General features: G+C 32.9%; 3 protein-coding genes across 3 annotated transcripts; 1 reads left to right on the top strand and 2 right to left on the bottom strand.

The window, feature by feature from the left end:
• Positions 1-6,450: 6,450 nt before the first annotated feature.
• On the top strand, positions 6,451-10,334 carry LOC110871826 (protein FAR1-RELATED SEQUENCE 5-like). Its single transcript, XM_035974956.1, has 6 exons — positions 6,451-6,484; positions 7,578-7,683; positions 7,734-8,378; positions 8,486-8,744; positions 8,855-9,418; positions 9,510-10,334. Exons 1-6 carry the CDS (start codon positions 6,451-6,453, stop codon positions 10,266-10,268), a joined length of 2,367 nt encoding a protein of 788 aa, XP_035830849.1. The 3' UTR covers positions 10,269-10,334.
• Positions 10,335-11,606: 1,272 nt separating this feature from the next.
• On the bottom strand, positions 11,607-13,643 carry LOC118480222. Its single transcript, XM_035974955.1, has 4 exons — positions 13,261-13,643; positions 12,934-13,114; positions 12,605-12,853; positions 11,607-12,017 (listed from the first exon to the last, which is right to left on the bottom strand). The coding sequence occupies exons 1-4, from the start codon at positions 13,641-13,643 to the stop codon at positions 11,607-11,609; spliced, it is 1,224 nt and encodes a 407-aa protein (XP_035830848.1).
• A 1,159-nt stretch (positions 13,644-14,802) lies between these two features.
• LOC110869443 lies at positions 14,803-18,129 on the bottom strand. Its single transcript, XM_035974954.1, has 8 exons — positions 18,093-18,129; positions 17,892-18,005; positions 17,063-17,230; positions 16,804-16,971; positions 16,588-16,713; positions 15,712-16,505; positions 14,858-15,295; positions 14,803-14,811 (listed from the first exon to the last, which is right to left on the bottom strand). Exons 1-8 carry the CDS (start codon positions 18,127-18,129, stop codon positions 14,803-14,805), a joined length of 1,854 nt encoding a protein of 617 aa, XP_035830847.1.
• Between the last annotated feature and the right edge of the window lie 3,431 nt (positions 18,130-21,560).

The raw sequence follows: 21,560 nt of genomic DNA, 5'->3' as shown, positions 1-21,560 counted from the left end.
TAAAAAGTTGAAAACTGCTTTTTATTACATTAAGTTCATAATATGTGTTCACATAATAGTATATTCTATTAATGCAAAGAGAAAAAGGTTACTCTTTTTCACTATTCATTGACATATGGATGAAACATATTATTATTACCCATTTGACCCGTTTACGACTCTGATTGATAGGTTTTCATTATTATATGTAATACGTAATTTTAGTAATAAGATTGTATTTATTTTGAGATATAGGTATACTAATTGATTTTTTTACATTAATGTGTACGTTGATCAGCTTGCAAAGCCAGAGGATCCGATCTCAGGTACCATTTTAAGGTACAACTTGTAAGTTTGTAGTATGTTAAGGGATAACTTAATGAATGTAGTGATAGCTTATGTAACAGTACTTGAGTATTATTTTTCTTACGAGTGTTAAAAAAACATCTTTCTTATAGATATTTAGAACATCTGGAATTGAGCATGTGAAATCTCATTATTCATGTGCTCATTAGATTCTATCAATTTTATAAGATTTATAGCTAAATATATTATACTATCTAATTTCAAGTGATTTGTGTTTATATGTACTGATTATAGTGGTGATGTTAATACAATATGATCAAGATTATTTTCCGGGTAGGAGGAAAAGAGGGAATGTTAAGATCGGTTTTTCTGTTTTGATTGGTATAATGCAACTGATATAGATTAATCTTATCGTTTCTTACTTATTTTACGTTTTCTTCTTACAGTATGAGTACCATTTTACTACCTGGGACAAGTAAGTTATTTACACTTAAAATTCCTGTTATTGTAGGATGTTTTTTATGAGTGTATATAGGATTTGTATTTTACTATTGGTTGTCCAAAACATTTGTTTGGAGAAATATAAATTACTTTGCCTTTTTCCATTGCAAAAAGTGGTTTGGTTTTATGAATATACAGCCATGTTGAAGTATGCACTTAATTTTAGTAAAGGCATAGTATCGACACCAATGTATATTTTATATTTTTAAACCCTTATAATTTGGTTGATTCTTTTGTAGAGGTGACTCGATTTACTAAGGGAAATGTTTTGGCAATTCGAAGGATCTGCATCTTCAATTGGACTCGACTATCCTTAAATTGTATTTCCACTTTGTCACTTAGTTTATATAACATGGCACTTTGTTTATATTTTTTTTATTACACTTAATGTTTATCTAAATAATTTTCTCCAACCCGGGAAGCAATCCCGGGTGATAACCTAGTGTACTTATAAGTATAGAATGAGAAAGATTGACGCTTGGTTGCCATTTATAGGTTTGGAAATTTTTGGTGTTTTTTTACCATTTATAGGTTTTTTTTCTCGTTGGAAATATATGTCGCAAAATAGGCACTACCGACAAACTACTAAAATCGTGCGAAAGAATTAATCAAAATCTTGTCTTTAAAATCAACTTATTGTTTGAAAATCCAGCGAGAAATTCTTCCCACACAACAATCACCTAAAGCCTAGGCATGAAGCTTATGTGAGATCTTATCATTAGTATTAGTGGCAAATCTGTCAAAAATAGTTCCCACCGTCAACGACAAAATTTGGATTCAGTCCATTCAGTGGTTCTCGGTAAATACTTGGTGAAAGTCTCTTTTTCGGACTTGTTGTTAAGTACCAACGCACTACGACTATCAACGAAGTGGAGTGGTATCATTGATACTTAGTCTTCTAGTAATGTAACTTTTGTGTTATCCACATTTCTTACTTTGAGTACCACACATATGTAACTTTTGTGTGTGTTATCCACATTGCTTACATTGAATCCATTCTTGACGTTACTTAACTCTTCCTCTGTTTTTCCCTTATGTTGATTTCTGTATACTTTCCGGTTAAAGTGGAACAAAATAAGTATAATCATTAAATGAGGTTAGTTTTCCTAATAAGTCTGAATAAAACGAGCATTTCTTCCTTGACATTACATAATGTTGATTGATATCAAAAGTCCAATAAAAAAAATATATATGAGAAGAGTTTCCTAATCATCTTTACTAGTAAGGGTAAGTAGTGTGTCAATTCCATAGGGGGAATTAGTGAAAAGCGTCATAGGTCAATTGTTTCGGTGAATTAAACATTAAACTTAAAAAATAAAGAAACTGATTGATTGATTGATTGAATTGTGAAAACTTAATAAACTTAAATTGAGTTGTAAACAATATGGGAAGGTTACACGTTTGGATAATAAGATGTATGACCTAGTTTCACCTCATCGAAAATCACATAGACATGATTTATATGGTTTACTCGATTCTCGTGATGGTTAAAGAACAGATTATAAACGGATCCATTCCCAAACCACCAATTTACCTTTGCTAGACAGAACCTAACCCAAAATTATTCTGATGTAATGAAACCAAGAATTGATGATTGTTGAATCAAAGTTTATATCAAACCAAGCCATTTAACGAAACAAAGTAACAATTGAATCCTGTTATAACTTAAGGTGCTAACAAAATCCAATCCCAACTAGGTAAAAAAAGAGTCAAAACCATCTATTAACATAAACCCTACACCCGGAGATAGTCACATGTAATTTAGCCTCGCATGGTCGTCATTGGATCTTCGATTCTTGAAATATGAATAAAGATGTGAATTAAATTATCTTTGGTGCCCAAAATCGCTTCATCGTGTCCAGAGCTCATCCAAGGGAAGATAGAAACCGAAACCCTAAGTTTGATCTTTAAATAGATCTTACATTTACGAATTTCTAGATTTCTCTCGATTTGAGTGCTCCCTGAAATGTACGGACTACTTGCTCTGTCCTAGGGTCTTCTAACGGTCAACTTACGGACCCAACCTACTTCGTAAATTACAGACTAGAATCTATAATTTACGGACTCCCCCATTTTTAGTTTCCAATTTTTTTTCAATTTTCCATGTTTGTCATTTTTAGTCCCCAAACTTCTTCCAACACTCTTTTATTCTCCTTTCTTGCACTTTGACCTGCAAATCATGTACACAGCCAAAGTAAATGCGTTCCCAACTAAAAACCATCAATTAACACACAAAAATCATCAACTTTAAATTATTTACCCTAAGTGTTTCAACTTATCCACATTCACTTACACACATCTAACCCTAACCCTCATTGCCTAGTCCTTACATGGAAGTCCACTAATATTATCACTATTATCAATGCTCGAATATGCTTTACATATATACTTTTCCTAAATAAAACTTTCTGATAACATGTAGGAGTATTCTTTACATATAAAACATGTTTCACTAAACAAAATTGCATGTATTTCAAAAACTAGGAAAAGCACATAACACTCACATACAAACTTAACGTCCACTTTAAGCTTTGGATGTACTCCTTAACCATGCTAGTTAATTCCCTTATTGAGGTCGTCGTTACATAGTTAACTATTTTCTCTTTTTTTGCTAAAGTTTCTTTCTACTCTCCATTCAAGTGTACAAAGATAAGAGAAACAATACTTAAACATATTTTTGACCACGACATAAGGAACATAATGTATAGTAACGTTATTTTTGACATATGATAATGAAAGAAATATGTATCCTTGGTTTCTTGGACTTTATATCTTAATATAGACACATTTCTTACTCTCAGGTATTTTTCTTTTCAACTTATCAACATTCGACCACATACATGTAACCCTCCACACTTGTTCCTTATATGAAAGTCTGCTAATACTTGCCCTACTTAATGCATGAATATATTTACGTATATACTTTTGCATGAAGAGAACTTTTCAGTAACATGCAAGAATATACTTTACGTACAAAACTTACTCCACCAATAGTACATGTATTTCAACTCAAACTTAGAAAAAACACAAGAAAACTCACATGACAGTGTCACTAGCGAACTTAACATCCACTTTAAGTTTAGAAAGGCCTCATTTAAAACAAATCTAGTTACTTAAATCTTTAATTAGCGATAGACGTCATTCTTAATTATACAACTTGAATCTTTTCTTGACATTGTTACACTCCTCTCTTCCGGATTTATTGCTAAAGTTTCTTTCTAATTTCCAACTAAAGTGGAAAAACGATAAGAGTGAAAGTATGTGTACATAATCTTAACCTGAAACAAAAGAAAGTGACGTTATTTTTCTAATACGTCACACAAAAATATACTTATTTCTCTAACGCCAGTGGCGGAGTCTTAACCGAAAACTCAGCATGGGCCGATGTTTTTTGGAGATAAAATCATCCTGGACCGAACCAATACACATTTAAAAAAATTCTCGAAAACCTGAAATTTAACACTACTGAGCGAAAAAACCGCACGGGCCAAGGCCCGGTCCGGCCTCCTCTAAGATCCTCCCCTGCCTAACGCATGACCTTTACATCATGACGTGTACACCTCATATTGTTTTTGATCATTATCGTGACGCAATTTTTTTTCTAAAATTTTCAGAAGGAAAGATACTTTTTCCTTCCGCCGAACATGTAACCACCAAGTTTTGTTCTTTAATTATTACAATTATGTTATAATTTCTATCCATACATGCGCACTTTGTTCCGTTCCCTTTTTTTAACGAAGACTTTATGTTTCTTCTTCCGACGAATAGGTAACCATCTTGTGTTTCCGTTCTAGCGCACGATTATGGTTTGTTCAATAATTATCCCGCTGAAGAGTGTGGGGGTCATGGTTGAGAGATGATTCGTCACGTAGGAATATGAATGAAAGGCTAAACAATCCCCTTGCCTGATCTGCCATGGATCACATGGATTAAACCATGGCAACCATGGTCCTCTTTTCCATTTCCCAAGATTTCCTTTCTTTTTTCTTTAGACAATATAAAATAAAACAAATAAGAGGATAGTGATTTGGATAATGACCACACCCATGATCACACCATATAGCTTAAGTGATTATTACTTTGAAAAGGTTACTTATAACCTCATCTTTGGTTACTTAATAAATAACCTTCCCTTTTTATTAACATTATATTGTTAATAAAATATTGTTACACCAAATAATCTTGTAGCAAGCCATTTTCTTTAAAATATTTTTATTTGTTTTGGACACATGAAATTTATGTACTTGGGATCAGTGAATTTCTCTTCACTAAATTATAAGAATTCAAATAATGACGTTCTTGTAAGAATTCAAATCTCATTATAAGTAATTAGGTGGATTTTAGGTGATAGTACATTTAAAAAGTGTGCGTTCACACTCTAAAAAATATTAAATGAAAAAAAAAAACATGTCTTCAAAAGTTTATAGGTAATTTATAGGGTATATTACAACATTTTAGTTTTTGAATTGAATACAACATAAATAAATATTTATAATAAATAATTACATATCACATTACGCGTAATAATAAAGATTTAGAAAATAATGTTACATTTGCAGTTTACAAATTTATTAATGCAAATCTCTGAAAACATTTTTCTAGAGAACATTTGATGTCCTTTACGGAAATTATTATCTTTATCAACAATTAACGGTTTAAGTCCATTTCTACTTTTGACTTTAGAAATAGCTACATACAAATCATATGAAAATACTAACTATTTTAAAAACAAACCAACTCCATATAGCAATTGCTCTTCAATTTTATTTATGGTCATCGTGAAACATACAATGACAGAATTATCTTCTTTGTTCTCGTGTATTACACCAGGGCTAACTAAATGATATAACGTGAATTGAATATATATATATATATATATATATATGGAGAGGATCATGAGAAAACTACATATAAATGAGAAAACTAAAAAACTAAAAAAAAGCTAAAAAAACATACCAATTTTTTTTTTACAATTTTTTAACAAAAAATCGCTACTTTTTATACATAAAAAATAATTTCAAAAGAAAAAAAAAATTGTTGTATTGCACATGTGCAATATATGTGTACTACACATGTACTACACATGTGCACTATATCCGTAATAGTGCACATGTGCAATACAACAAAAATTTTTTTTTTTGAAAATTTTTTTCCGGGTATAAAAACCTGCGATTTTTTTATAGAAATTAAAAAAAATTGGTATGTTTTTTGGGTTTTTTTAGTTAGTTTTTTAGTTTTCTCATTTAAACTAGTTTTCTCATGATCCATCCCCTATATATATATATATATATATATATATATATATATATATATATATATATATATATATATATATAGTAGGAGTTGTGTGGAAAGTCCTATTTTCCTAGAAAGTCTAGGAAGCAATAGTATAGTGACATGTCGCATGGATGTATTTTAACTAGAAGGGCAAACATGTAATTGCATATATTTTTTTATTTTTGGTAATTATCTCAATTTATATATTTTTGCATGTTTCGTTTTGTAACTGATTTCTATGCATCAAATTCGGGATTGTAGTTTCTTTTCAATCCAAATCTATTCCAAATTCCACGAACACGAAACACACATCTATATATTATAATCCGATCATCCTATTATTCATCAGCAAAGTTCTTATTCTATATTTTTTAAGTCTGAAAGATCATGGCTTCGAACACCCTCGCTGATGTTGCAGATGGTAATTGCAGTTACCTTTTTAGCATTTTTGTATTGTTTTACTATAACCTTTATTCAAAATATTCAGATTGTTCTTGATGCTGTGTTTTAACAGCAGAGTTGTCGAGCTGTATTAAGTACATAAAGATTACACATTGTTTTCATAACCTTGATGATGTGTTTTAACAGCAGAGGTCACCTTGTTAAAATCCACAGTTTTTTTTTACGAGCAAGACCATCAAGCTTTGTTGTTGGTGATGTGTTTTAACAGTTATACAGATTCTTATTTGTCTGTGTTTTAACCGTATTGTGTTTAACAAGTTTCCTGTTGCAACAGATATTGAGGTTGTAGTCAACCTTTTATATAAATCATGTTAATGTTGTCTGTTAAATAGTGTTGTGTTTTAACAGTTATTGAGCCTGAAGACAATTTTTTTTTAATGTTCCAGAGTGGATGTTGTGTTTTAAAAGTAATGTGTTTTACTAGTTATGTGTTCTATTTTAGTTTCTTATTGAATGATGTGTTCTAAATTGACTGTGTTTTACTAGTTATGTGTTCTAATGTAGTTTCTTATTGAATGATGTGTTCTAAATGTACTGTGTTTTACTAGTTACGTGTTATTATTGGATGTTGTGTTTTAAAAGTAATGTGTTTTACTAGTTATGAGTTCTTTTTTGTAGTTTCTTATTAAATGATGTTTTTTTTAACTGTAATGTGTTTTACCAATTACTTGTTTCAACAGATGCTGAGGTTGTGCCAAACCATCATCATGTTATTGGTGTTGTGTTTTAACAGTCATACATGTTCAGGGTGTTTTTGTTCATTGTTTCACATGAGTTGGATGATTGTTTGTAGTATGAAGGTCACCCCTTTTTTTTACATAGTTGAATGTTGTGTTTTAAATTCCATAGTTGCAGTTTTTTGTTCATGTTTATTTTAAACTCTTTATGTGTAAACATCAGTTTGTTATATGTGATGTGTTTTCAACAGTTGTTGAGTTTGATGTGAATGTTTTTTTATAGGTTCACCTCTTATCATTGAATCGCTGTTTTTTAAGTTGCGTTATGTTTGGTTAGTTATGTGTTTTATACCCTTTTTTTGTCATGTCTTGTAGATGCACCTAATTACCAATTACGTGGTGTTGAACAAGTTTCTCCAAACACCGGAACGAAGAGATATATTCCGGATTCACCCTCTTCGTTGACGCCAGCAGAGGGAATGTTATTCGACACAGTTGATGACGCGTATAACTTTTATAAAACTTACGCAGAAGCGGGAGGTTGGACTGTAAGGAAGGGCACACAGCACGAGAACCGTGGTATTGTTACTTTTTCTGTTCAAAGGAGGGTCAAAAAGACTTTCGACCAGTTGATACTTTAGTAGATCAGCCGTCCGATAGGTGGGTACGTAGGGTACCATCAAAAAGGACCGGATGCCAGGCTGCGATCAGAATAAAACTTACCGATGCTAAGAAGTATTTGCTTTATCATTTTATAGAGGCGCACAACCACGATTTTGTGCATGAAGAAGATTTACATCTTCTCAAGGAAAACAGGGGTATTAATCGTGCACACGAAGAGATGATAAACAAGATGTCACATCTCAACATCGGGCCTGTTCGTGCATTTAACATTATGAAGGAAGTGTATGGTGGGTTCGACAAAGTCGGTGCTACCAAAGTCGATTTTAAAAATTTCAAGAAGGAGTTAAATCTTTTTATCGGAGAGTTTGATGCGGAAATGTTTGTCAAGCGTTTGATGAGAAAAAAGGAGTTTTTACCGAACTTCTCTTGTGAATATGAAACCACAGACGAAGGTGTGTTGAAGTGCATTTTTTGGGCCGACGAGGATATGAAGAGAAATTATTATATGTTTGGGGACGTTATATCATTTGATGCTACATACAAGCGTAACAAGTAACTATGAGTTTATTTTTTTACATATTTATTGTGTTTTAAATCTTACTGTGTTATAAATACATCATGATTTGTTTTTTCATCGCTGATTGTGTGTTTTTTTAAAGGTATAACATGATGTTTGTCCCTTTTACTGGGATTGATAATCATAATAGGAACGTGACACTTGGTGCTGCAATTCTCGGTTCGGAAACGGCAGAGACGTATAGCTGGTTACTTAGGGCGATCAAGAACGCATACGGGTACGCGCCTCCTGTAATCGTTACTGACCAAGACCCTGCGATGAAAAGGGCTATAGCTGATGTTTGGCCTGAGTCGAGGCATCGGTTATGTATGTGGCATATCATGGATAAACTCACTACAAAGGTATGTGTTTTATATGGCAGGGTTTTATTTTTTTTTATTTTTTGTGTGATTTGTTCTGTGTTTTAAAATTAATTTTTTTTTGTCATTCACGATACAATGTGCCATTTTAGGTTGGGGCTGCCTTATGTTCAAATACAGATTTCAGGAAAAGATTGTCTGCAGTTGTTTGGACTGATTCTCTATTGCCCGAAGCTTTTGAGGCTGAATGGGCCGCTATTATTCATGATTTCGGGTTAACCGACCATGAATGGCTGACGTATATATATGGGCTACGTGAATCATGGATTCCAGCTTACTATCGTGAAGAAGAAATGTCTGGTCTTATGCGGACATCATCTAGGTCCGAAAGCGAGAACCACTTTTTTGGAAAAATTAGCAATCCAAAGTGCACGTTGGTTGAATTTCTTAGCCACTTTGATACGGCTATTGAAGCGCAAAGGCATGAGCACCGAAAAAACGATCATGACACTCGATACACCAACCCTGGAGAGTGGAGTGATTTTGTTCTCGAGAAGCAAGCAGCTCAAATATATACTAGAACTTTATTTTTTGATGTTCAACTCGAGATTCAACATGCTATTCATCGTTGTGCGAGTATCAGATTAGATCACGTCGGTGATTTCATTAAGTTTTTTATAAAGGATCTCGATCAGCCATGTTCTTCGTACTTTGAGGTGATTGTTTATTTTTTCTTTATGTGGTCTTATTTTTTGTCTATTATTTATTTTTTTATGAACTGTGTTTTATTGATATTAAATGTTACAGGTTATGATACGCGAGGAGGATGTTACTGTTAAGTGTACATGCAACAGGTTTGAGCAGTTTGGGCTGTTTTGTAGTCACATTTTTTGCGTGTTACGGATTCTTGATATAAGGGAGTTTCCTAAACAATATATATTGAGGCGTTGGACGCGTGAAGCTGTTCCAAATAGTTCCCCCGGGTCCATTCTTACGGATGGTGGAAATCCAGATCGTAGTGACGAGGTTAACCGGTGTGTTCGGGAGATTAGTCACGCAACGGAGTATGTCGTTAACAAGCTGATTTCAAATTTTGATAAGTTGTCTGATTTTCGAGACCATATCAAGCAGTTTATGTCAGCCGCGGATGAAGCTCAAATAAATGCACCTCCCAAGACACGACGTAACCGATTTGCTGAACTGCTAGGAGTTGCTCCAGAGAGCACGGCCACTATCCGTGTTCCAGTTGGTACCAGGTTCAAGGGCTGTGGTTCTCATAAACGCCTTAAATCTCAAAAGGAGCGAGCCGTAAGTCAGTCTGGAAGTAAACGTCGTCAATGTTCAGTATGTAAAAAATACGGTCATAACAGAGTAACGTGCTGGAAATACAACGTGGCTGGGGCTGAGGCAGGTTCTTCGCGGAATGCTGGTGGTAATGAAGACACAATTCCTGAAGGAGATGCTGCTATGGTTGTTCAAGGTGATGGTACTGGTTTGAACGATGATGATGATGTGTTTTACACATCTGGAAACGATGCAGATATGGACGATGAGGAGATGGCATAGTAGGATCTTTTTTTATCAATATTTTTCTAAGTACTTTTTGCTGAACTATCCGTTTTTTAGTTTTATTTTTTTATTGTATGTTTGTGTTGAGATTTGGTTTTGGTGATTTTAAGACTGATTTGTATGAAAACATTTTATGAAAATACTTGCTTTAGTGTTTTAGTTTTAAGCTCTTTATGTAGTAGCCATATCTGTTTTACGGGATTCTGGATTTGTTCGTGGGTTTGGCATATTTGTTTACTTCGTTAAAAATGTGTTTTAAACTTGTTTTAGTCCATAAAGTGCAGTTTTCAACTGTGTCTTAAGTACTCACTTTGTTCCAGAGTAACGAGCATACTTTTTAAATGTTAATGTGTTTTAGTAGTCATATGTGTTTTAGCATACTATAAATGTTAAATGTTAACTTTGTTCCAGACAAAACACAAGCCTTTTAAATGTTAATGTGTTTTAACATTTTTGATTTGGATTATGTTCCTTAGAATCCATCCGCCTGTTATACGTAATGTGTTTTCACAGATATTCGAACCTGAAGTCATTCTTTTGTATACTTGAAGGTTTTTTCAACTATTTAGTTTATGTTATTGATGTTAAAGTGCGTTAACTTGTTTTAATGTATGTTTTCACAGATATTCGAATCTGAAGTCAATCCTTTGTATACTTGAAGGTTGTTGTAAACTATTTAGTTTTTGTATTTGATATTTAAAGTGTTTTAACTTCGTTTTAAGGCATAGACACTTGATGATATAGATAGGTTGCTTACCAGATTTCATTATTGGCACTAAGTATGTAGACTGTGTTTTAAGGGGTCACACAACTGTAACAATGCCTTTTCCAGACAAACCATCAGCCTCTTTAAATGTTAATGTGTTTTAACAATTTTAATTTGGCTTATATTCCTTAGGATCCATCAGCCTGTTATATGTAATGTGTTTTCACAGATATTCGAAGTTGAAGTCAATCTTTTTAATACTTGAAGGTTTTTGTAAACTCTTTAGTTTCTGTATTGATATTAATGTGTTTTAAGTTTGTTTTAAGGTACAGATGCTTGATGACATAGATAGGTTGGTTCCCAGATCACATTATTGGCACTGTGTTTTAAGTATCTAGACTGTGTTTTAATAGGTCATAGCACTGTATATCTTTTGTAGATTGAAACAAAGTAATAATATAGCCACAAATTCACAAGGTTCAAGAGGTTCAAAGTTAACATATTTGTACTTGTTAAAGTCATTGAGATAACTGAACAAAACAAACTAACTGGGTTTTAAGAAAATCAGTGCACAATACGTCAACAAACTACCGCTAACAAAGTTTTTTTCGAGAACATGTCATTTTAAGCTAGTTATCCAATCTTGCAAGGATTGTGTCATAGGCTTTTGATTCTAGCCTCTTTTTTTCATCCGCCGACAACTTGTTATATTTAGCAACCTCGGCTTTAACAAAACCTCTGTACTCGTTTCCTTCACTTAGGAGCATCTTCGTAATGTACTTACGCCGGAGATCATCAATCTCTTTGCTCTGCTTGTATGAAATCTCACCCGCATCAGTGCACTCATTTGAGAATCCGCATTCCCAACCTTTTCCAGATACGCCCTTGTATGTTTCCATATGGCGCATCAGGAAGACGCCACAATCGATTACATTATTTTTTGTACGCCATGGCATTTCCAATCGTACCGGCTCAACCTTATCGATCACCCCGCCCGCCGGATGCCCATTTTTTTCCAAGTACACCGATAAAGCATCACGCTGCACGATAAACAGTTTAAATCAGCGCTTGTGTTTTAAACTGAATGCATTATAATGATCAACGTAATTAACAAAGAGATAAATTTAAAGTTCTGACTCAGTGTGTTTTAAGCTCTTAATACCGTTATTAAGTATAGGCACAATACTGTAGTAAAGTAATAAAGTAATACACATGTAGAGGCACAATACAACGTAGAATTAAGTAACAGTGTGTTTTAATTTAATATTTATATGTTATTATGTTCTACACTGTGTTTTAAAGATTCACTAGTGCTGCTAACGTATCATTCATTTTATCAAGTGTGTTTTAGCACACTAAACTTATACTTATCATGAAGTGGGTTTTAACACATTAAGTAACAGTTTAAGTAACATTTTAATGTGTTTTAGCACACTAAACTTATAATATCATCATTTAGAGTCATTTTATTATCACATGTGTTTTAACATCAAACCTTATTCATATATATTTTGTAAACATTTTTTTTGCAGTTTTTAATTTTTTGTGTTTATAAAAAAATTGTAATCCAAATGACATGCATTTACATAACACAGGACTTTTGTATTTTATATACAGACGGGCGTACCAATTTTTCCGGCCTTTTTTTGTATTTCGCTTGCATTGAGACATCCTTAGCGCTGTTGTCCAAAACTTCTACCTTCATGTCCTTTAAATTAAAGCATACACAATAGAAATGAGCTTCGTGTAAGACTGGTACAAAGATGAGGGCATGTTCAGGTATCTTTTTGACATCAGCTGAAACTAAAACCGGTTCCATGTTGTCTCCGAACGTTTTTGCTCTTGATTTTGCATTTTTAATGTAGTCGTCTTCATTCTGCATTTCAAATTAATCGTGTTAAACAATATTACTAAAGTTGACAACTTAAATTGCAATTCCAATATGATCAGCCTTACCAACATATTGACTGAACAGAACAGGCGTGCGATGCTTCCCTTTAGCTTGAATTTTTCTTCGTAATTCAACAAATCCGCCCACGCGCTTATTACCAATATGTGCACCTCGATTCCCGGCAATAATGATTCGAGCGGAGATCTCATCACCGGCACTCCTTTCTTAGTTCTGAAGACAACATCCCTAATGTATACAAATGTGTTTTATTAAATGTTTTACAATTTATTCATCAGAATCAGTTTCAAACTGTTGTGAGTATATCGGTGCATTACTATTTTTTCGAATACAATATTAATGTGTTTTACCAAAACAGATGTGTTTTAACATACCACATTGAACCCCAGGCTGAAAACATGTATGAGCTGACGGAGAGCTCAGCGTTTTCAAGCTTTGCCTTAATCGACACTGCCCGCTTCACGTAAGGTGACCTTAGAGCATCGGTCAACTCTGTTTGTCTTTCCGGTCTTATTTTCGGCTTTCCAAGGTCCAGATCGTGTATTAGCCGCCCACGTCTAATTGTATATTTGTACTCTTCCTGTGTTTTCTGGGAGATTGGTGTGACGGCGAGTGCGGTCTTCTCCATTTCTTCAACCTGAGTCTTCTGTGCGGGCGGCTCAATTACTGCAAGCTGAGTCGTCTGCGTGGTTGTCTTGTCAACCGTCTTGCATACCTCTTCGGCCAATGAAGGTGTCCACTGCGACAACTGTGACATATCCAAATTCTCCTTATTTGCCTCTTTTTCCGGTGTTTTATCATCAGGAGTTTGTGGTTGTTCGGTTGTCGTAGACGTTGATCCGACCTTTTTCAACTTATCTGTCCACAATTTGTGTACTTCTTTGATTTTTTCACTTTGGGGGTACAATTGGAAACCTTCTGTAAAAGTGTCGGTTATCCTTTTTACACATTCGTCGAATTGATTCAAGAAAACCTCCAACATTCCCGCATGTACCTGAATTACATCATACACACTTTATCATATTCTTATTTCTCCAATTACGCAACGTGTTTTTACCAGGTTATAATGTGTTTTCCCTATCAATATTTGTGGTTCTTTTTTAATTTTTTATGTTGTTTGTGTTTTACCTACCAGCAGTGTGTTTTATTAGCAAACAGAATATGTGTTTTAAATGATCAGGCTGTTAATACTTTAATGTGTTTTACCATTCGTAAAGTGGTTTACCAATCACATAAATGTGTGTTTTAACATTTAGCAGTGTGTTTTACTAATACCAAATATGGTTTAGCAGCAGTGTGTTTTAGCAATCACAAGGTGTATTAAATCAGCATTGGTGCTACTTCCAAACCCTGCACTATGTTTTTACCATTATTAAAAGTGTTTTACCTTTTTGGAAAATGTTATTTTCCAATCATTAGTTTGTTTTTTTATTATTAGTGTGTTTTTACCAAATAATTATTAAATCAGCATCAGTATTCTGTTTTTACCAAATAATTAGTGTGTTTTAATAATTCCAGTTTAAGTTTTTTGGTATTCTGAATGTGTTATTAGCAAACAGAATATGTGTGTTAAATGATCAGGCTGTTAATACTTTAATGTGTTTTACCATTCGTAAAGTGGTTTACCAATAACATAAATGTGTGTTTTAACATTTAGCAGTGTGTTTTACTAATACGAAATATGGTTTTTAGGTAGTATGATTGTGTGGTTTAAGATGTTAAGTGTAAATAATTGGAAAATTAAAAGATTACCTCGTCGCTTTGTGTCGCTGGTGTCGATCCATATTGAGATGCCATAGATGAGCTAATTCCCGGCTGACTTTGTTGTGTTTGTCCCCACTCGCCGGTTTCTCGGTAGTATCTTTCTATATCGGATGTATCTATAATAGGCACTCGTTCCTGGCCAGCTTCTTCATTCATGCAATCTACGAAATCGGCTTGGAAACCCGCATTAACCGGTATTTCTTCTACAACACGCGCATTTTCCGGACCACTTTCATTTAAAATTTTCTTCTTCCCAGCCTCTCCGGCTTTCGGCAGCTTCTTTTCAGTCTGTTTTTTTTTCGGTGACGGTGAGACCGGAGGTTTACCATGTGCTTTACCGGCCGGCTTTACGAATGTTTTTTTCTTTTTTTCCGGAACACACTTGGTAATGTGTTTTTCAGCCTTCGGTTCATCTTTTTTCTTTGTTTTCACTACTTCTGCTTCGATGTCATCATCACTCTTTTTTGCAAATGGATACCTTTGTTCCGGTTGCAACTCGTACTCTTCCACTAAGATTTGATCTAATCTGACCGAGTCCAACTTTATGCTCACTGCCTCGATATCGTCATCATTGATATCTTCGATGAGATGCGCTGCTCTTTGTTCACCTTCTTTGTATATCTTCTGGTCACGTATCAACGCAGCCTGTAAAAAACCAAATAACGAAACTAACGTCAGATGTGTTTTAAAGGTTTGGTATACTCCAGGTTGTGTTACATCACCTATAATACTGTTTAACTATTCTTAGAATGTGTGTTGATGGTTTTTATATACATAATGGTCTTCAAAATAAGTTTTGAGTCTATCGGTGCATTTCTATTTTTTCGAATACAACATTAATGTGTTTTACCAAAACAGATGTGTTTTAAAGGTTTGGTATACTTCAGGTTGTGTTATATCACCTATAATACTGTTTAACTATTATTAGAATGTGTGTTGATGGTTTTTATATACATACTGTGTTTTACTAGAACAGATGTGTTTTTACCAAAACATATGTGTTTTAAAGCACATTACTCTTTGTTTTATATTAGGAAATTACATATCTATTTAGAACATACCACTAGCAATGGCATTGGTCCAAGGAAGGGCTCCTTTGGTGTCCATGCTTCCACCGTTCGATCCAGACACCTGATCATGTACTCACACCAGTTAAAACTTTTGATATCCTTCCCTCGATGCAATGCTGGTAAAAACTTCATATTAATTGATGAATTCGTAGTTGTCTCTCCCAGAAGTGTGTTGTAGAACAACAAAAAGTTCAACACAAAGATCCGTCCGCTCGCTTGTTGCCCCTGCATGTATGTTTTGAACTGAACAGGCGTCAAGCGTGCAGGATCACTTTCGAATTGTGCTTTCCATTCTGCCACAACCTCGTGGAAATCAGCCCTTGCCCTCGCTACTTCCTTTATTTCTTCGTTCCCTCTCGGTACTCCGAACACATCGTGCACCAATTCCTCTGTTATTTGAATGTGGTGGCTACCGCAATTCAAGACCCGTGTTTTAGTGTCGTAATTATTTACCAACCACCAACTCAGAGTTGAGGGAATCGGACCCATTCGAAAGCTAAGTATTGACCCGAAACCTATGTTTCGGACAGCCCCCCGTTGATTTTCGTTCAAAGATTCCATTAACTCCCCCATGTGTTTAAGAGCCAATCGCATAGTTAGTTTCCCATCAGCAAGTGGTATGTAATTCTTTACCGGTTGTCGCTTCTTGTGTGTTTTAGAGTCTTTGATTGATGTAGCATATGCGGGTTGTTGTGTTTTTTCAACTACTTTTTGACCCGCACCTGACCTTGTTTTTTTCCAAGGTGGGTTGTCAAAATCATCATCAGAATCGTCTATTGTCGTACCTGACAAAACACCAATATACCAAGCCGGTCAGCAAGTCAGTCTTTTAAGTATCTGAAATTTAGTCCTTAATATTAACTTTACCGTGTGCTGCTTCTTTAATCGGCTTAACCGTTTGTACAGTCGCAGCTTTCTTTTCTTCCGGTATGATTCCAGCCTCTTTGTGCTTCCTCTTCTTACCGGTTTCGTTTCCCTTTTTGTTTGTGGCGGCTGATTTAAAGCCCATAAAATTTGTTAGTACTATGCTGTTGTGTTTTAACTCATTGAACATATGGTTTCACGTTCGTTCGTTTAACTTACATATGGGAATTTCACTTTTTTCGTTTGGTTCCGACTGTAATACGACATCTTTATCCATTACGTTCGGAAAGAGATGTGCAATGTCAGACAGAAGGGTACCGGCAGGCGGTTGTTGTGTGGACGATACTTTGCTGTCTATTGTTTCTTTATGTTTTTTAACACGCTCAACTGTTTGTAACAAAAATTAACACAACTTATCAGACAGGTGGCCATATAAGTTACCCCCCCCCCCACCTTTAACTGCCACAACTAACCGTACCCTGTAAAGGTGATCCTTCTTCTGTGTCCGATTCATCCAGTATTATTGGCTTGTCCGGTGGGTTTCCGGGTACCCTTGAAAGCCATTTTCCTTTTATTCTCTCACTTTTTCTCCGTTTGACTGAAAACACATCTTTGTTATTTATAAAACACATTTCTACTGCCTTATCTAATAAATTAACCTTAAAACAAACATGTTCACCGTAAACTTATGACCAAAATGACCTTAAAACACATATGCTTTACACCCACATCTAATAAAAAACCCATTAACAAAAACAGTTTTTTGGACAACACATCATTACCCTAACAGTAAAACACAGCATGCTAATACATTACAATAAAACACATTTTGTTCAAAAAGTGTACATCAAACCTATTTTTAATACGAATAAAGCACTTACAGGCTGACAGTAAAACACATCTGCACTGTTCAAGTAAAAGGCTGACATTAAAACACATTTTCAGTACCCTAACCATTAACAAACACAGTTTATGGAGAACCCACCACACAACCTATCCATAAAACACATTATATTTACACCTATCCCATAACAGATGTATGTTCAAAAAAAAGGTACATAAAACACATTTGTCCATTGAAACCATCTAACTACCTGTGTTTAAAACACATCATCGGAAACACACCCATAAAACACATTTGGGGCAAACTCATTAACACAGAGAATTGGTCTATACATAGTGTAAAACCTATATAAACATTCCATATCACACATAACCAACAACAAAAAAATTAAAACAAAAAAAAAACACAGTCATCCCAAACAATCGTAAATCATACTCACCTTTTTTTACTCTAAAACACATACCTGAGGTTCTCGCTACTACAACTTTGCTCCCGGATAGTCTGTTTTCACTTTCACCCACTTTGATTTTGCTGGATTCCATCTTGTTTAAATCCTCTTTTTTTTTGAATTTCTTACCTGCAAACATAAAACACTTCAATGTAGAGAACTATCGAACCCTAATCGCCTTCTAAAACACAGCAACCGATGTCCAATTGATCTTACGTATATAAAAGATTGAAAATCTCTTATCTTCATCCATGATTCTCGGTATTTTTGGTATGAATATTTTCTGACTTCTTCGAGGGTTTAGAGAGAGAAAGTGAGAGAGAGGGAAATTCGCGTGTATTAAGGAGATGCGATGTGTTGACGGTTATACTTGATTGTTTTAAAACACTGTTAAGACGATTTTGCCCCTCATCATTTAAAACATTCTATTAAATTTTATTGAATATTACAATCTTGCCATTGATTTGATCTCAACCATTAAACACACCAATCCAATGGACAAGATCGCTTCCTAGGCTTTCTAGGAAAAACACACTTTCCGTGCGAACCCTACTCTATATATATATATATATATAGGGGAAGGTTCAAATGAAAATCACTAATTATCATGAAAACTCGAAAACTAACTAAAAAATCCTAAAAAACATACCAATTTTTTTTGCATACCAATTTTTGCTATTTAAATTATATAAAAAAAACTTTTTTTTCAAAAAAAAATTGTAGTGCACATGTGTAATAGTACTACACATGTGAATTATTACACATGTGCACTACAATTTTTTTTTTTTGAAAAAAAGTTTTTTTATATATAAAAACTAGCGATTTTTAATAAAAAATTGTAAAAAAAAAATTGGGGTTTTTTTAGGTTTTTTAGTTAGTTTTTGAGTTTTCGCAATAAAAGTGGTTTCCATTTGAACCATCCCCTATATATATATATATATATATATATATGTGTGAAGAGTACTGTACAATATTGGTTATCGTACATTACGTACACTTCAATCTCAGCCGTCAGATCATCTTCCCGCATTTTAAAATCGCATGTTGTTTTTTTATAACAATTTCGCATGTGATATTTTTTGATGAATTCGCATGTTGTTTTTTCTACCAATTTCGCATGTGATAATTTTGAAGAAATAGCATGTTGTTTTTTATAACAATTTCGCATGTGATATTTTTTGATGAATTCGCATGTTGTTTTTTGTACCAATTTCGCATGTGATAATTTTGATGAAATAGCATGTTGTTTTTTTTATAACAATTTCGCATGTGATAATTTTGATGAAATCGCATGTTAAAAAACCAACATGCGAAATTGTTACAAAAAAACAACATGCGAATTCAATGCGAGAAGATGATCGGACGGCTGAGATTGTAGCGTACGTAATGTACGATAAGGGCATTTGTACGTTAACTTAACCCTATATATATATATATATATATATATATATATATATATATATACAGGGTCAGGATCATTTCAGAACCATAAATATTTACAGAACTCGCAGAACTCCTAATAAACAATCTTTTTATTTATATATTTTTATGTTTAGGATAATTTTATCATTTATTATGTGTATTTTTACGATTACATACATGTTAAGAGTAATTTTATCATTTTTTATATGTAATTTTATAATTACACATATGTAAACCAGTTTTTTTACATATATGTAATTAGTTATGACACATATATCTAATTTTGGCAATTAAACATATGTAAACTACTTTTAACATGTATGTAATTAAAGAAATACATATAATAGATGATAAAAATATCCTAAATACAAAAACTTATATATAAAATGATTGTTTATTAGGAGTTCTGTAGTTATTTAAAGTTCTGAAATGAATCAACCCTATATATATATATATATATAGGTAGAGGATCCTGTAAAAAGTGCTCAAAATGTGAGAAGTGTATTATAACACTATATATAATACTATATAACACCATATAAACACAGTATAACAATATGTAACACCATATAATACCATATAACACTATATAACACTATATAACATTATATAACAAATATTACACTATAGTTTGTCTGATAGCATGTCTATGATAGATGTATAGTGTTATATTTGTTATATAATGTTATATAGTGTTACATAGTGTTATAGGGGAAGGTTCATTTGAGAAGAAATTTAATGTGAGAAGAAAAAGAAGAAAGGACATAATGGTAAAATATTAAATAGTTTATAACTCCTCCCATTAATTATGTTATCTCTCATTAATAAAACAAAAAACATTTTATCCTACACATTGTCAAAATTTATCATACATATATCTTACACTTACCGAAATTTACCCTACGCATATCTAAATTTATCATACACATTTAAGAATATATCCTACACATACTAAAATTTATCCTACACATGTCGAAAATTGTCTTTCACCCTAAATTATTTTTTCTTGAAATAGTATATATTTAAAAGTGAGTTACAAGTTTAATTAGTTAGCTAATTAATTACAATTAGAAATTTACTTATATGCCCTTATTAATAACATTAAATACACCTATTAAATGAAGTAAAATGGAGCATTTCTATTGGTTTATAACTTATTCTTTTTATTCTTACAAAATTTTTCTTCTCATTTGAACCCTCCACTAGTGTTATATGGTATTATATGGTGTTACATATTGTTATAGGTTTTATATGGTGTTATATAGTATTATAAATAGTGTTATAATACACTTATCACACTTTAGGCCCTTTTTACACTATCCGTACCCTCTATATATATATATATATATATATATATATATATATATATATATATATATAGGGTAAGGTTCATGCGAGAACCTCGATAACCAAATGTGAACACAAGCTTAATGCTAAAAACTAAAACCCCCAAAAAACCTAACCCCCCCACCCCAACCCCCCCCCCCGAAGCTAAAATGCTAAAAACTAAACCCTCAAAAAATCAAAAAAAAATCTCAAAATTTTTTTAATATTTTTTATGTTAAAATCGTTACTTTTAGTAGCCAAAATTTTTTTAATTTTTTTTTGCTACTAAAAGTAGCGATTTTTTTTTATAAAAAAACATTAAAAAAAAATTTGTGTGTTTTTTAGCTATTTTTAGGCATTTTTTGTTGTGTTCACATTGGTTCTCGCCATAAAGGGTGGTTCATAACGGATCTTTGTCCTATATATATATATATATATATATATATATATATATATGAGTAGGATCCGTTAGAAACCACCCTTTATTGCGATAACCAATATGAACACAACAAACAATACCTAAAAATCTAAAAAACACACAAAAATATTTTTTTAATATTTTTTTATTAAAATCGCTACTTTTCGTTAATAAAAAAATCTAAAATTTTTTTTTTGAATACTAAAAGTAGCGATTAGAGTAAAAAAAATATTAATTTTTTTGTGTCTTTTTGATTTTTTAAGATTTTTTTTGTGTTTTTTTTTTATTTTTTAAGATTTTTTTTGGGTTTAGGTTTATGGTTTAGTTTTTAACATTTAGCTAGGGTGTGGGGAGGGGGGTGTTAGGTTTTTTTAAATTTTTGGTGGTGTAGTGTGTTTGTTTTTTTGTGTTTACATTAGTTCTCGCTATAAAGGTTATAAACCTTACCATATATATATATATATATATATATATCTATATATATATATTTATTTTTTTTAATTGAGTTTTTCTTAAAT

The sequence above is a fragment of the Helianthus annuus genome, chromosome 7 (genome assembly GCF_002127325.2).
Source record: "Helianthus annuus cultivar XRQ/B chromosome 7, HanXRQr2.0-SUNRISE, whole genome shotgun sequence".
NCBI classification, from domain to species: domain Eukaryota; kingdom Viridiplantae; phylum Streptophyta; class Magnoliopsida; order Asterales; family Asteraceae; genus Helianthus; species Helianthus annuus.
The sequence above is the reverse complement of the archived record's forward strand: the minus strand, read 5'-3'. Positions and strand labels throughout refer to the sequence as shown.

Bases quoted from the DNA above. Each gene is read 5' to 3' on its own strand.
- LOC110869443 (XM_035974954.1), bottom strand. From the start codon at position 18,129: ATGGATGAAGATAAGAGATTTTCAATCTTTTATATAC. The intron at 17,231-17,891 runs GTATGTGTTTTA...TTAATTTATTAG, and splicing joins TGTAGTAGCGAGAACCTCAG to ATAAGGCAGTAGAAATGTGT. The intron at 16,714-16,803 runs GTAAGTTAAACG...GCTTTAAATCAG, and splicing joins AAAAAGTGAAATTCCCATAT to CCGCCACAAACAAAAAGGGA.
- LOC118480222 (XM_035974955.1), bottom strand. From the start codon at position 13,643: ATGTCACAGTTGTCGCAGTGGACACCTTCATTGGCCGAAGAGGTATGC. The intron at 13,115-13,260 runs GTATGTTAAAAC...TGTATACATTAG, and splicing joins TCAGCCTGGGGTTCAATGTG to GGATGTTGTCTTCAGAACTA. The intron at 12,018-12,604 runs GTACGCCCGTCT...TTTATCGTGCAG, and splicing joins AAAAAAGGCCGGAAAAATTG to CGTGATGCTTTATCGGTGTA.
- LOC110871826 (XM_035974956.1), top strand. From the start codon at position 6,451: ATGGCTTCGAACACCCTCGCTGATGTTGCAGATG. The intron at 7,684-7,733 runs GTTATTCGACAC...AAACTTACGCAG, and splicing joins TTGACGCCAGCAGAGGGAAT to AAGCGGGAGGTTGGACTGTA. The intron at 9,419-9,509 runs GTGATTGTTTAT...TAAATGTTACAG, and splicing joins CATGTTCTTCGTACTTTGAG to GTTATGATACGCGAGGAGGA.